Source organism: Anopheles gambiae, chromosome 3 (assembly GCF_943734735.2).
Source record: "Anopheles gambiae chromosome 3, idAnoGambNW_F1_1, whole genome shotgun sequence".
In the NCBI taxonomy this organism is placed as follows: Eukaryota; Metazoa; Arthropoda; class Insecta; order Diptera; family Culicidae; genus Anopheles; species Anopheles gambiae.
Window position 1 is genome coordinate 63,046,879 of NC_064602.1, and position 15,591 is coordinate 63,062,469.

At 37.3% G+C, this 15,591-nt stretch overlaps 2 protein-coding genes across 35 annotated transcripts in view; both read right to left on the reverse strand.

The window, feature by feature from the left end:
* LOC1275242 (small conductance calcium-activated potassium channel protein) overlaps positions 1-15,591 on the reverse strand; it is a 128,586-nt gene that overhangs the window by 32,703 nt on the left and 80,292 nt on the right. For all 34 annotated transcript variants that reach the window (XR_009766604.1, XR_009766605.1, XM_061663002.1 and 31 more), the window contains 2 exons: positions 7,102-7,238; positions 6,730-6,958 (listed from right to left, as the gene is read on the reverse strand). Coding sequence is in view for 32 of the 34 variants with exons in the window: in XM_061663002.1 (XP_061518986.1) it covers positions 6,730-6,958; positions 7,102-7,238 (366 nt within the window). In the remaining 2 variants the exon portion in view is untranslated. The remainder of the gene's footprint in view (positions 1-6,729; positions 6,959-7,101; positions 7,239-15,591) is intronic.
* Positions 13,195-13,950, reverse strand: LOC1275234 (odorant receptor 67d). Its single transcript, XM_314477.2, has 3 exons — positions 13,713-13,950; positions 13,492-13,647; positions 13,195-13,418 (listed from the first exon to the last, which is right to left on the reverse strand). The coding sequence occupies exons 1-3, from the start codon at positions 13,785-13,787 to the stop codon at positions 13,365-13,367; spliced, it is 285 nt and encodes a 94-aa protein (XP_314477.2). The 5' UTR covers positions 13,788-13,950; the 3' UTR covers positions 13,195-13,364.

Genomic DNA, 15,591 nt, shown 5'->3' on the forward strand with positions numbered 1-15,591 from the left:
GTTCTGGGTGCGATCCGGTAACCGGTCTAAACATCATCGTCACCGTGAGACCGGCCGTGTATGCGTATGTTTACAGTTCATCGGTGCGTTAGCAATTATGTGTGTACGAAATAGCTCTTTGCTAATTACTAGACGTTTATAAATAATGTCTGTGCATAGACGCTCAAGATTCAAGACGCTCAGCAAGCTGAGATTTTGGTGGGAATAAAGCGACATCAAAAGGTTACGCTGATAACCGGATTTGATGACTAAAACACATCACGACCCTTGGTGATGTAACAGAAAAATCGCTTGAATACCATTGATTTAAAGTTGCGAGCTGTGTGTGTCGTCCGGTTATGGTTAACGTGCGTGTTGAAGTGTCTAAGATCTATTTCCGGAAAACCACAAGCAAACGTCAGCCACTAAGCTGCTCGAAAACTTCCGTCGCAATGAAGGCGTCAGCTATTTGCAAGGGCCTCGAGCCATCCATTACACAAAGTAGCAACAGCAATCGTGTCCGGGGAGAAAGACAGAAAAAGTAATTGAAATTTCAATACTTCCTTCCTTGCATTTCGCTCTCGCGCGAGCGTTCCTTCACGTTCACGTGCACTCTGGGCACTTGCTGTGGTGGTTTGTTCGAAAATCGGTTGGAAACGTTTCGAGCATGTGCTAAACGCTACATTTTCCGTGCATTCACTCCTGGGATCGTTACGGTATCGCGTTTGGCTGCTTTGCCACTGGGAGCTTAACGTAAATAAATTTCCTTTTGCATATTTTACTCCACCACATTCGATAGGTTGATGGTCGATGCACATACATAGTGCAATTGTGCCGGCCTCGTGTGCGCTGGTCGAAAGGATAGCACTGCATTTATCACAACCATTTATTCTATTATCATATTTCTAGCCCACTCCTCGTTGACCTACTTATCCATACTGCATTACATTATGCTACACTGGTTATCCACAAGAAGGAAGAAAACAGTAGTCGGGTGTATTTATTATTCCCTGTGCCGAAGGCACAATCACTTCTGCAATAGCGGGTGAACAGTTTGAGGACTAATCTATTGTATCATTATTCTATCATTCTTTTTGCTGTTCGCGGATTTATACCAACCAGAATGATCTGCTCATTTGGATCTGTTAAGGTGAAGCACATTTAATTTATTTCATGGTATGCGTTTTCACACGATAGAAAGGGTAATTTGATAAAGGTAGGGAAAGAAAATGTGAAAAATGATGTTATTTGATAAAGTAGTTTGAGAGGAAAGCTCATTTGTCAGCTAAAGCGGAAATTTTATTGAATGTTTATGCAATTTGCTGTTGCAGAAACAACACTGTCCTTGATAAATATATAAATAATGTTCTAAATGGAACCAAGAAAGTGTAAAATCTATGTTGATAATGGAGTGGATGCAATAATAACCACCTTAAATTACTTTGACAACATGGTTGCCTAAGATCAAAATGATAAATTTGTGCTTAATTGTTTGATTCTTTGAAGGACACATGTGAAGTAACACTTTTAGTGTGCAAAATATCGATTGCAGTCATTTTAATTTTACTTTTCAACTGGAGATTGGTAATGCAAAAGGATGTTATTATTTGTTAAGTTATCACCACATTTTATAGGATATGCGGTAACTTAACTGATCGCTTTTATTTACAATCGAAGTTTGGGCAGACCGTTGCAATCAAAACAAATAATTGTTTTGCCAAATGTCTTTTTATAGCTATATTCATGTTTCATCTTTGAGCTATAAAATAAAAGTTTTAATAGTGCTTTGATAACTCTGAAATACCTCACAAAAGCTATAAAGATGACTTGGGTAGCAAATTTTCATGATACATGCAGTATTTTAATGGTTTTTGAATTCGAGGATGTCCAAAGACTTCATGCTCCTCCCTTTGCTCTAGAATTTTATTAGTTATTGAATAAATGGTTTGGTAACCATTTTATTCGTGCAGTGGTTATAGAGGAGCTAGAACTAGACAAATAATTTAGGTGCATGTCAATCAACCTTTAGCCCACGCTAACATCTGCATTAAGAGCAATAAAACATAATGCAAGATTTGCTACTAATGTGCTAAAGCACAATTTTATGAGCGATACGTGTTTCGAAAATAAAAACGACAATCATTGTGCACCGTTGAACGCTGGTATAGCCTAGGTAGGTGGCGTTTTTTTTCTTCCTGAAAAATAAATAAAAAAGGCTATAAACAAAAATGATGTTAAGTGAACCGCATGACAATGAAAAATTAGTTTCCTCTCCAAACATAGTTTTTTTCTAACAACATAGAGCGGGAAACTGTGAGCAAAAATGATATACTATAGACTGCAGCGCATGAAAGGGTTACCCATTATGTGTGGTAGATTTATTGCAAAAACTTTGTGTAAGTGATTTTTTGCAAGACTTTCATGTGATCAAATTGGAATTGGACACGGAAGCTTGTGTGTAGCGTCAGGACATTCAAACACCAAGTTTCACTGTATCTTTTCAGCACATTCTTTTCAGGTGGGTTAAAGATTTCTGCACCTAATAGATCTATTTGCGGCAGATTTTTACATTTTGTTCTGGCGTTAATAATTTTTGTATGAAATTAAAAATAACTTCAGCTTGTTTGTTAGGCACTTTTGTGACTGGTGTTAAATGAACTTCAGATGATGGAATGTTTATGAATCAATAGATAATTTGTGAAAAAGGCTCCTACGTATAATTAGTTGCGAAATAATTCTTTTCAGATCATCTGAAGTAATATTGTATGCTCAAAACTGATAGACGTGTTAAAATAGTGTAACAAAATCGTACTATTTCACACAAATTTAAACAACAATTGTAGGAAAAGACATAAGTACGTCAAATGGTAGCTGTAGGAATGGTTAGGCAGAAACTTTGAAACCTTAGAGCCTTGTAGTTTATTCTTATTCTTCTTATTTATCACAACAGCAGTTGTCGGTCAAGGCCTGTCTTTATCACTAATGGGCTTGGATCTCAGTGACTTATTGATTTACCCATAGCAGGATAGTCAGTCCTACATATGGGGGCACGGTACATTTGGCGTTTGAACTCATGACGGGCATGTTTGTTAAAACGTACGAGTTGACGACTGTACCACGAGAACGGCCCTTCGTAATTTTAGAACACATTTATTGCACAAGATTGAGAGTTATATTACCAAAGGCTTAATATTTTACACATGTTATTTGTATGAAGTGCATAAAATATTCATATTGTACATTTGTTTACTATTGATATGATGTGTGTATTGATATTTTAATACGTTATATTTGATATTTGTTATAAATGGAACAGTACATTTGAAATCAATACTGTGAGTTAAAATGTCTGTTACTATTGATATGATGTGTGTATTGATATTTTAATACGTTATATTTGATATTTGTTATAAATGGACCGTTCCTCCTGAATAAAAAAAATATATATATCTGAAGGTGCTTTCGTTTGTTTGGGATTGGTAATGTAGGTCTGCACCCACTATATTTGATCATTAAATTGGTATAGCACTTGTCAATGCATAAAATATATTCAAGAGAACTTGAACAAGATGAATTTTGCCAACTTGTACACAGGGGTGGTACACACTGTATGTGTCTCTTTCTTAATGCATTCTAAATGATATAGTCGAAGCGCTTGTGCTGTGATGTATTTGTTCTCTTTCCGCTAGACAGTGGGTTCCCAATGCGCAGTGTGTACCATGGAGTGGTTTGCACCACCATTGTGGTGTGGTGCATTAATTATGCAGGCAGCAATGCTCGATGCTGCACAGAAATTGAATTTTAAGTTTCACCGGGCACGGATGTGATGATGGAACTATGCAATCGTAAGTACAGGCATGATTTAATTGCACTGTTTTAAAATATTTCAACCCTTGTTGGAATAAGCTGGATTCTATCATTAGGAGGAGCGAATCAAAATATGATTTTATTGGATTTTAAATTCAGTGATATTTATTTAAGGGTCAATCATTTATTTAAAGGACTTGATTCGTGTCTTGAATGAAAAATTGTAAAAACATTTTGGGTTTTAGCGTTGTTTTGGCATATTCATTCTGTGTCTTCGTATATTTTCACGTTTTACAAAGGAGAAATTTTGATAAAGAGTTATTTATTATATCGTAGTATATCATACAAAACACCTGAAACCGAAAAAAATTTAAGCGATTTCGGGAATTGCTTGGGACAGCTTTTATGGGCTTTTTTTCAATTTAAAAACTTTTTTTTAAATAAATTTGTTCACCCCGCGTCTTTAACAGATGGATCAAATGGATGGAAAAGAATGTGATATTTTCATCACTGTCATGGTATCATTTTAAATTATTTTTTACTCTTTTTGGTTCAATACAAAAAGTAAAAAAAAACTTGCAAATCTTTTTCAATATACAAGGGAAAAAAAGGCTAGGTAAAAGAAATCAAAGCTGTAAATTTAAGGCCTTACTAAATCAAATTTGACGTGCTGTTTTGTTTGATGCGTTTCATATCAAACTCTTTATAAAAATGAAATATAGAAATGAGAAAGACTTAATTGTACTTGTTTGAAGCATATGAAACAATATTATAAATTACGAATCCGATTGCAAGTCGATGTCTTAATCGGAAATTTATTTCGGGACCCTTATAATACATTTCCAAGTGCTACATACTCGAAGGGATAATCGTGTACAACGTCCTTAAGGGCAACATTACAAACAAGGTCCTAAAACAGGTCCATAAAACGGCTTTATCGAATAGCTGTTAGATTGTGTCCCCGAGATTAGAAAATTACACTAAGTGGTTCCTATGGTAAGCATTTTGTACCCTTTGTGGTCCGGACAGCTGGTTGGTAAATTTGTGTTCGTTTATGAGCAATTCGCATCACTTTAAACCGCTTGCCGAGAGAAAAGGTAGAGATTGGACCCGTACCAGTACGTTAAAAAACGAAAACAGATTTTGTGAAAAGACAATCTTACAAAACCTTGTTTACCAAGCTTTATCCAGTGAATCAGCAAACGTGCCCCACTACGGGATGGATTTCGTTCATGGTTTCTATGGTTTCCATGGTTCTTTGTTTCCATTCGGGGTTAAATTTAACAATTGTACATCTACAGCATCTGCCAACAAACGGTAGTCGTTCATGGTGTGTGGAACCAGTAGTAGGGTGACATTCCACCTCCCAGCTGGAGATTTCATAGAACATTCGAGCCCTTTTGAGAAAGCATTCTGCGGTTTATAGTGTTCTTTTCCACCCCGTACAAAGCAATCCGACATGAATCAGGAGAGAATCAGCCCGTTTTGTTGCTGTTGTTCTGACAAGCAAAACCATGCTTAGTGGCGTTCTTTGGCTGACCGTGAAATAATCGTATATTTTTACGACAGACCAAGTTTACTTCGTTCGTTCGCCATGCTTCTAGTTTACAGCTTTTATGGGTCGGTGTTAACTGGAGGTCTCTCGGTAATTGAGAGGGTTGTGCAGGGCTCGAACTAGGATTGAGATTTAAGTTTTGCTCTGGTCGATCTCGTATGTGTTTGAGAGTGTGATTTTAAATTTTGCGTGTCAGCGCTTTTGATGGTACTAACCAATCGAGAAACAACAGATTTTTGTTGACTCTTGTTCCATTGATGCTTCAATTCTCATCCTGCACCATAAAACATTAGGTTGCGATGGGAATTTTAGAAAGCATTGATCACTATGGAGTTTGGTCTACTTTATCTAGAAAAAGCTATATATCTACAACCTTTGTCGCCAGTCTATGTTGTATGGACTGTACTCTCATCCTTTGTTAACTGTACGCACAACAGACCGGTAGACTGCTGAGCAGTAGTAGGCAATCCGTATGTGCTGCTCTTTTTTACCACTTTTTGGTTGTACCCCTTCCGTATTTTTACTACTCAAAAAAATTTCACAACTACTTCAGGTTAAAGATTTCGAGTGCTTTCACTTAGTCCCATTCGAATGGTATAGCTGATGTATAATTCATGCAGCTGCATGAATGGAGCAATAAAAGTCATACCAGATCGTAATGGGCTTTTTTTACGGAGTCGGGCAACTTTATAGTTTTGCAAGCGACCAGTGGAAGTTGGTGGTTGTGAAACCGTGTTGTAGCTACCGTGATATTCGTGTAAACTAGGCGATAGATATACAAATAGAATTGAAAAACCTACAAACAAGTTATACTGCACAAAACTATTACATCTAAATAGCAAACAGATTAGTTCAATTATAAAGTATCATGAAAAAGGGTCACGTGCGTGGCATGATATATTTTCAAAACGTCAGACCATTAATATTTGCTATTGTTTTCTATCGTGTACCTTTATCTTGCATAATATCTACACCAACGTATATGGTAAAACAATATTATTGCACTTTGCATACGTATTTCAAATAGCCGATGATGTAGCACCGCTTCTATGGTTTTATGATCGATGCATTTATGACCACGTTTTATGTCCCATAATAATTTGGTTTAATTCGTAGAATCATGGACCAACAGTTACCAGAAATGGTTAAAGGCTCAATCACCAAAATTGCACGATTTTTTTGTGAATTAAAATAAAATGGATTTTAAAATATAATACAAAATGGTATGCGAAAAATGATCAAACTCTAAAACAGTAATATTTCGAGTTTAACTCTCTGAACTGAACTAAGCTTTTATGGCATTATACAATTTGTGCATTGACCCTAATTATAAAATGCTAAAGTAACGCTGCAACTTGGCTGCATTATTAGCATACATTGCAACTTACCTTATTATATACACCAGCGCTACTTAATTCGTTTTCTATCACCATCACAATAATGCCGAACATTCCCATGACGAGGGCGTAATCACTGATGCGCTTCCGCTTTTCGAACAGTGCTTTCCGCCGGCCTAACCGGTATCCTACATTGGGTTTGTGCTTCTGACCGGGGCCACCTTGTATCGTGCCGGGACCTTTGCAGACGCCGCCACCCAGGCCTCGCTCCTCCATGTACCTGTTAGAGAAAAAAATGACGGAAAATTAAAAGCTGATTAAGTTTAAGCCGGTTTTGGTGAAAGTTTGCCCGCTTGGCAACGGTAATGCAAGTTGTGGGTGTGTGACTACGTTTATGTGATACTGTTCCTGTTTAACACTCACCTGGGATACTCTGAGTGTACGCCCACGAGCGCGATGCCAGCTTCTTCTGTGCATGCAGCCGATACTGTTTCCCGATTACCGGCGCACGGTGTCTTCATCGAGCCGGGAATCGACAACGTGGACACAGGCTTTCGGAGCTGATCGAGGGAAAGCGAAGAAGAGAAAAAAAGGATAGCAAACGTTAGCACCACAGCAAGGATCAACTACGAATATGGTTGCAGGTGTGTATGGCTACGTTCGGTGGGAACTTTTTGTTTGCGCACCGTTCACTATGTTGCACGGGAAAGCAAACATTGGTGAGAGGTTTGGGGGTGATGTGTGAACAACATGAGTATTTTCATTGGTGTGTATTGCTAAGAAGGATGGTGAACACAGGCTCAAGTCGACTGGCTACGGTGAATGCTACCATTCTCAGCAAACGAATACATATTCGGCGAAGCGAGAAAAAGCATTAACAAAACCAGATGGAAAAAGTACAGCAGAAATCAATGAACAAACAGAAGAATTTGGCGAAGCAATAAATGATAAAATTCTATGACACATTATAACATGTGTGTGTATCTGCACTATTATAGAAATTTATACAGGCGTCTACCGAAATGAACAATGTAGAAGAGCAATTAAAAAAGGTTCTGGGTAGGGATAAACCAGGACAAAGCAGAAATGAATCAGTGCACACACTGTCTAACCGAAAGTGGTATGAAAACGTGCTCAATAGCACGAATGAAACATGCTGCAGTATGGAACAGATCGAGTATACACCCGAGAATTGTTCGCGGAGGCCGTCGAATTTCATTGTCAGTTTTTATGCAGGAAGCATTTTTATTCATACTTTTATCATTCTCGCGGTTACTCAAATGCGATAAAAACTATGTGAAAAAAGGAGGCAAAGCACGTTCGTGGTTTGAGGGTTATCCTCAGCTCCTCCGTGTATAACATCGTTAACAAACACCCAGTCCGATCGGTTGCGGACTGTACGCAATGATCAACGGGTATTACGGATGACTGCAGCTCACTGCAACCACAGTGTGAACTCATAACCTTTAGCGGTCGTTTTCCGGTGGAATGAAGTGGAATGGTATCATCCATCATTTCCTCTTTCCCTGTATCCGATGGGAATGAGGCCCAAGGAGACACTGCCCAAAGGGAAAGAGCAAGAGGACTAAGGAAGCTGGGTAACCGTGCTTTAAATTTTACGCTTATTTAACAATAACTGTAGGACAAACGTTTCGATTAACTGAAGAATCTGGCGGATGCTGTTCAGCATTTGGTGTGCGCACAATGATTAAAGAAAAAATTTGTACATACTTGCTTTTTATTTTAGTGCAGTGCAGTGAACGATAAATAAAAAAACTCTTATCTAACGTAAATATAACAGGATTAGAAAGAATTTCATAACAGAAGCATTATTTAAGCTAAGAAAATTGCTCGGAAAGATGCAAGCTAGGTAATATTTACTCTACACACAAATAAATATACGATTAATGTCGAATTAACATTTCTATTGCAGATGGATGGAACTGTTTTCATGTAGTAATGTTTGTTTCGTTTATCGGCAGATGATGCGACATTTTACAGCAAAACTGCTCTAAGGCGTTTTATGTAAGCGAAAACCTTTCTATAGAAAAACAGCAATAAACATCTATTGCAACAAAATCATACTTAACGTTACAACATTTTCTACGAAATATTGTATTTTATGTGGAGTGTTTTGGTGTGTAATGACCAATACATAAATCTTTTAAAGAAGCAACGAGCAACGAGCAACGAGCGACGACAATAAACGATGTTACTACGACCTACGTATCTACTTATCGGTTTAGTGTGAAATATGTGGTAAATAGGGCTAATTTATTTGCTGTTGAAAAATGCTTCCCATGTATACAAACGCTGTGCTAGACAATGATACTCATAATTATCAGTTAAAACTCACAAACCGATGACTATATGTATGTCCACAAACTGATGACTATATGTCAAAATGGTCATGAAAGAAGGTGAGCAACTACGCTTGATCACATGAAATGAATACAATATTCGTTTTAAATATAGTTGAATTAATAGGAAAATAACAAAACAAAAGTTTTTATCGCATCTTGGTTTAGTCTAATGAGACCTATCATAGTGATTGTTCATCAGCATAATCAGGTTTGGCATTGAGGCATGAAATGAAGGCATTCAAACAATAGCAGCTTGCACTGATGGCCACAGTTTAACGGCACAACAGTTCACTTAATATTGATGATGAGCGATTAGATGGAAAAGAGTGGCAAAAGAGCTGTTTTTCTCTCAATGTGGCCAAGCGCATGCCGTGGGACAAGCGAACAGCTTCATAGACCGATTGAGTTAGCAAAAGCACCGCATTGGTGTCTTTCCTTACCCTCCTACCAAGCCAAAGAGCAATTGTTATGAAGGAGGCGTGAGAATGAAGAAACTTTTTGGGTTTCGATACCACGAGTGAATCTCGGCAAAAATAAAACATCCTTACACTCCAGGAACAGTTAGTTTGTGGAGAGAGCGGGACGGTGTGTACAACATGATGTGGGTTGAATGCGAGAATTTATATTGAAATTCCTTCGGTTCACCAACATTGGTCTTGCCTCCTGGTGAGCTTACCGCAACCGCTCAGGGAAGATAGTAGCGGTAGCTCCGGTGGTGAAAGCAATCATAGAAGTAGTGGAAAAGACAAAATACCGGCAGTCTATGGCGATATCATAAAGTGGCATTAGTGTAGCCAGAAAGTTCATGTTTCGATTTGCGTGTGTGTATATGTGTGTGTCAAGCAGCACACGGGTGAAATAGGTATGAAGCGGGTGCGGAATGTCTCGTAGTCTTCGGACAAGCTTGTTTGTTTGTTTGCTTCATTGCTTGCTGGCTTGCTTGCTCGTTTAATTGTTTGGAGGTTCTTGAGTCGAATGATTGTAGTTTGTTTTCCATGTTTTCTTCTCTTTTCTACGCCAATCGACAGTTTGTTGTTATTGAAATCGAGCCTGCTTAGTTATATGCAGACTGGAGAGGGAGTGGAACAAAAGATCTTCTGTACAAGAATGCGGCGTATCTGGGGAGTAACAATTGTCGGTAGCTCAATCAACTGCCTCCCGGTCATCACGAAACGTGTGTTGGAAGGCTTAAACGTCTTGAGAGGTGGAACATTTAATCGTCTACAGAAAACATCACCGAACCATTTGTTCCAATTATTATCTACGGTATGGTTCGTAATTTTGTAACCTGAATAACATATCTGTATTTGCACGCACCGCAGTTTTGCGATTCTTTTCGTTGCTTGCTTGTAGTAATAATCACGCTCATAGAAAGCAGTTGCTCTCGGCTACTTTTGTTCTTAGAAGCGTCGTTATGAATACTTTGAAAGAACCATTTTTACAATGGTATTAAGGATAGTTTTTGGTATACAATTTTCTGAGCATAATATAGAAACGCAATTTTTCACATTTGAAAGTGAAATATCCCACAAGATATTTGGGTCATGTTTTGGCCATCAGGGTTATTACAAATATATTGATTAACATTATTAACCATCAGTACACAAAAACAAACTAGGGTAAAGTTCAGTAACCACCTTGTCCATAATCAGCTACCCTCAAATACTATATGGATGTAAATAGCTTCCAAACGTACTACAACAGTGAGCCGTTGTGACAAGAGTTTTGTGATGTTTTTGTGTACAATCTGCGTTGTGTGAAAATGAAGCATCATCACAAAAATCAGCTTACAAAGAGATAGGCTATTCTTTTTGCAGAAGTAGTTGTTTTGATGAAGATTTTGTCTCGATGTTTGACCTGCAAAATAATGCTGATCATTTCTCATTGTACCGTGCTATAGGTCCGTTCGTGGCCTGGAGTCGGTGTCGTTAGGTTGTTTTTGAGCGTTTACGAATTCCAAACCTCTTTTTCTTTTACCTTCTGAGACTTTCTGACACAGTCATGCAGAGACATCTCGGAAAGCATTCAGCTGAACTGGTACTCGGAATTAATAGGAAAACCAACGTCTCCACAAGATCGACTTGGGCGGTGTGAATAACACGGACTGATAATCGCAATTGATTGATTTGGGTATTTTGCTGATGCTACACGTATAATCTATCATTTGTCGATGGTTTGGTGACGGGTTCCGACCGATACGAGTTTCCGGTTCGACACCAATAAAGATTTATGAACCATCGCTGCTATTTATTATAGCTTATAGTTACCTGTTTTTTCTGTCGTTTTTTACTGCTTATAATGAACGATTCAAAGATTTGAGCTTATACGCTTTGCTTTAATAAATATATGTCTTTATATCCTGAATTAGTTACATAGTGTATAGCTTGATTTAACGGTTGAAATAACATCAATAAGATAATTCGATGAGAATGCGCAGTAACTGTTGTTGATCGCTACAACTCTTAATTCTCGTAAGCTACATACATTTTGCATTCAATAGAGTGTCTTTGTGTGTCATATAAACAATAACAGTTTATAGGTGTAATAAGAACAACCTTTACCCATTATGAAGAAAAAGGTCTTGCGGTATAGAAGCAAAATATAAAGGAAGCTTTTAAATCAAAAAAGTTTTTTTATGTATCAGCCAACAGTATATTTCGCTGAGTTGATAAATATAGATTTTTAAATTTTTCAATAAGTTTGATGTGGTTGTTGATATATTCGAGCAGCACAATAGCGACAATATTTTACTGGATTCTAGGAATAAAGCTTCATGGTTAAAGTGATACAAAAGGTAATATAAAATACAAATAAATGTTAATTGCAAATACCATGAAGTTTTCGTATACTTTTGGTATATTGGAAAGTTTGAATAATTATGAATTAAATTTTTACATTTAAAATTATATAACTTTTTTTTAAACTTTATGTAAAAATGAATCATGTTTTCAATTAAGATTATGAATATCTTCTGTCATAAAACGAGACGGTGTAGTAATAAACCTATATCTCAATACCGCTGATACAGATTTTCGTTTTTGTAAGTGGATTGATATTGCAACGTGGTGATGAGCACATTCGTTTGTTTTACTGAACCGGGATTGCCGTACAAAAGTATGCAAGACCGCATTGCTGTGAAACGATCCATTTGATGGTTATCTGTAATGAATAAAACTCCCTATAGAAATTAGACTATAATAAAGCTTACAGCACATTCTCTCAACAATCGCAAACCGTGGATTGCCAAGAAAGAAAAAACGTGGTGGTTAAAACAGTGTTTTGAGCAAGTAATCTGGAAACTTCCCTGAATTTCCGCCACGACTGAGTTCACCACTTACACACACACACACACACACACACATACACACACACACACACACATACACACACACACACGCACGGGCCTGTACTACCACTATCTCTCTTTCTTGCTCCTATACAAAAGTTTAATTTGAACTAATGGGCAACGTTTAGTCGCGTCCATGTTCGGAGCGGTTGTATCAACGGTTGATATTCGCACCATGTGAGGCAACTCACTATCTGTGCACAGGGTTAGTGAGGGTGGATAGATTAGGTAAAAGTGGCACAAAGAAATTAGCATTTTATTTTCTTCACCAATGCTCGATTTAGCAAGATTCGTCCCAACGAGAGTCGTTGGTCGAGGGTAGACGCTAGGATGAACCGTGTTCGGTTAACCGGTAGTCTGTTTAATCTAGCGCTAATTTCTCGATAGTGCTCGAGAGGTGGCGGGAGTGTTGGGTAATTAAACGTTGCTCTCAACGCCCATTATCCACTAACAAGCCTTTGGAGAAGAATTGTTTATGCGGTATATTTTTTTTGAGGATTATGATTGGGATAGCGAATATGAAATCTAATTGAATTCGCAGCATGTTGTTGCAATGTAATCGGACCGAATTTAGATTTGTTTGTATTGTATACGCATTTTTCATGATTGAATATGGGTAGAGCAATTTAGAAAATGAAAAAAAATTAACAATTGGATGGCTAATGGTTGGCTTTATTCCAAAGTTTTTTTAAAATTGTATTGTTATACAATAATCTTGTACTACTAGCACTATTTAGTACATGATCTTTCAAGATCTGCATACAAACAACAAATCTTAATAACATTAGAGCAACACCAATCTGGAGTTTAGCACTTCATGAGTACAGAATAAAGTATTTTATTGAACATTTTTTTTTGCTCGTGTCTTTAATTATACGTTGTAGGAAAACCTATTTCAACATATAAAGTTGTCTTTGGCTCTTTAGAATGTCTTAAATCAATTTGAAAACTATTATTTATGTTATGGTATGCTTAATTCACTCTGAAAACCTCATCATCATCATGGCTAAGGCGTAGATCTTTTGCATTATCTGAAATAAAGTTACGTATGCAGGCTATAGTAAGGTCCCCAATTTTAAGGAAGTATGACTATGTTATGCTTACAGCAATAAAAAGAACGATATTCAGCGGCGCCATACTGGCAACAGTCATTTCCTTGGCATGTTGGCATTTGTGAAACATGATTAAAAAGTCCTTTTTCTCAGAATGATCCATCAGATACCACAAAGAATCATAGAATGCATGCTCGATCTCTTCATTCTGGAAAATAATGGTAATAGATGTTAAATCTGATATGGCTGTTGCAACTCGATATCAATAGAAACCTTTATACTGAGGATAGTTCCTAGCAGACATAGCTCAAACAGTTGAATTACAATAGTGATCGCTAATGCGTACATGGTAAAACTATTGCTGACGTAGCAACCAAACAATGCACCAGTGAGATTGAAAATACTTGAGGCCACCTGAACCCAGTTGTTGAGATAGTAACGCTTGTCAAGATCATCTTCGTACCTGAAACCCAACAAGCAGAATTATGAATAGTAGAATCAACAAACTCTGTTATATGTATAGTTACTCCAAAACACGCTGATGTAGCAAAACAATCTCACGTAGCTTTAACTTGACTGACGTACGGTCACGGGAATTCTGTGCATCCAGCAATAAAGTGTTCATTTCATTGATCTTATTTTTGAGCACATCGGCATATCCAGCAACGCTGGTCACAAAAAGTATCAACACATTCTCAGCAGCTGAAAACCCAGCCAATCCTACAATTAGGAGATAGTACTGAACAACTAGATTCAGTAGGTAGTGTGATGTTATCTCCGGATCGGTGAAAGGCAAAATAATGGTGTACACCAGAAACCGCTCACCCTTCAGGATGTATTGAGCCACGGGAGTAACCATTAATGTTAGGATTGAGATAGAAAATTGTGATGTAATAAGTTTCCTCAGCAAGCAGATACGATTCATTAGTAAGAGAAGAGTTGCATTATTCTTTTCATGGTTCCGATATTCGTAATGGAATAGATCTAAACGGTTGTACATGGCTTCAAAGAACTTGCGATAACGAAGAGCTGTATAGAACTTTGCAAGACCCTGTTAAGTATTATCAGAAATACAGATATTTGAAGCTGCGAAAATATCCTGATATTTACCTGTATGAAGACACCAAAGATGGCTGCAGATTCCATTAGCTTGTCTAAAATAGGCCAGAAGTACCAAACGGTGTATACCTCACCGATTAGCGAGATTGATAGTCCAAAAAATGCCAGAAAGGTAAGAATGTTCGGTTTATAGTTCGGAGCCATTATATCAAGGCCGACAAATGAAGCGAACCACCGGATTAAGTGAAGGTTGTAAACGTATAAATCGTGCGACAAAGTAAACGTCATGTTGGATTGAGTAGTAAACGTAGACTAAGGTTACCATTACCATTTTACTCTTCTGGGCAACAAGTACGTGTGGGTATTTTTTATTATCATTGACACGAATGAATTATTTACGAGTATGAGAATGGGAACAATTGTGATTGTATGTATTTTTATTTAATGAGATACTTGAGGAGTGTTTAACGAAGGAAAACGAGTTTACTTGAATGCTCTAGTGTCATACCCTTTTTTGCAAGTTTTGTGTAATATTATTAGCAATTTTATGGGCTACAAACACTAGAACTTGGCGATTTTTATGATGAAGAAAAACATCGAACTTTCGAGCATTCGAGGTTTGAACGCAATTTGCTGTTCGAAATCTTTGAAAGTGCTACAAAAAGTATACGAGTGGTATTTGTTTTATCCTTGGTGTTCTTTGGTTTTATATGTTTAATATGTATTGTACTTTTTTTTAATTTATTCGTTTCTCTTTCTCTCTCTCTCTCTCTCTCTCTCTCTCTCTCTCTCTCTCTCTCTCTCTCTCTCTCGCTAACACACACACTCTTTCTCGTTCTATTTTTTTCTTTTTTGTCTTTTGTGACGCACGTCCACATAATTCTTTAGGATGTTTAGCAGATTTACTGCTAACAGTAGTTCAAACACAACTTAAAAACACTTTAACAGAATTACAATTAAGAGTTGAACCAGCTCAAAAAGCCACATTAACATAATTGTTGCTTACCGAAACCATCCAACAACACATCCAAATTAACCAACAATCGAATCAGGTGAGACAGAAAACTTACCATGCAATAAATGCTTAGCATAC

What these genes read in the sequence shown, in the direction of transcription:
- LOC1275234 (XM_314477.2), bottom strand. Translation starts at nt 13,787, where the DNA reads ATGTACGCATTAGCGATCACTATTGTAATTCAACTGTTTGAGCTATGT. An exon ending in GAACTATCCTCAGTATAAAG is followed by an intron (nt 13,648 to 13,712) that starts GTTTCTATTGAT and finishes ATTATTTTCCAG; the next exon opens with AATGAAGAGATCGAGCATGC. An exon ending in ATATCGTTCTTTTTATTGCT is followed by an intron (nt 13,419 to 13,491) that starts GTAAGCATAACA and finishes ACTTTATTTCAG; the next exon opens with ATAATGCAAAAGATCTACGC.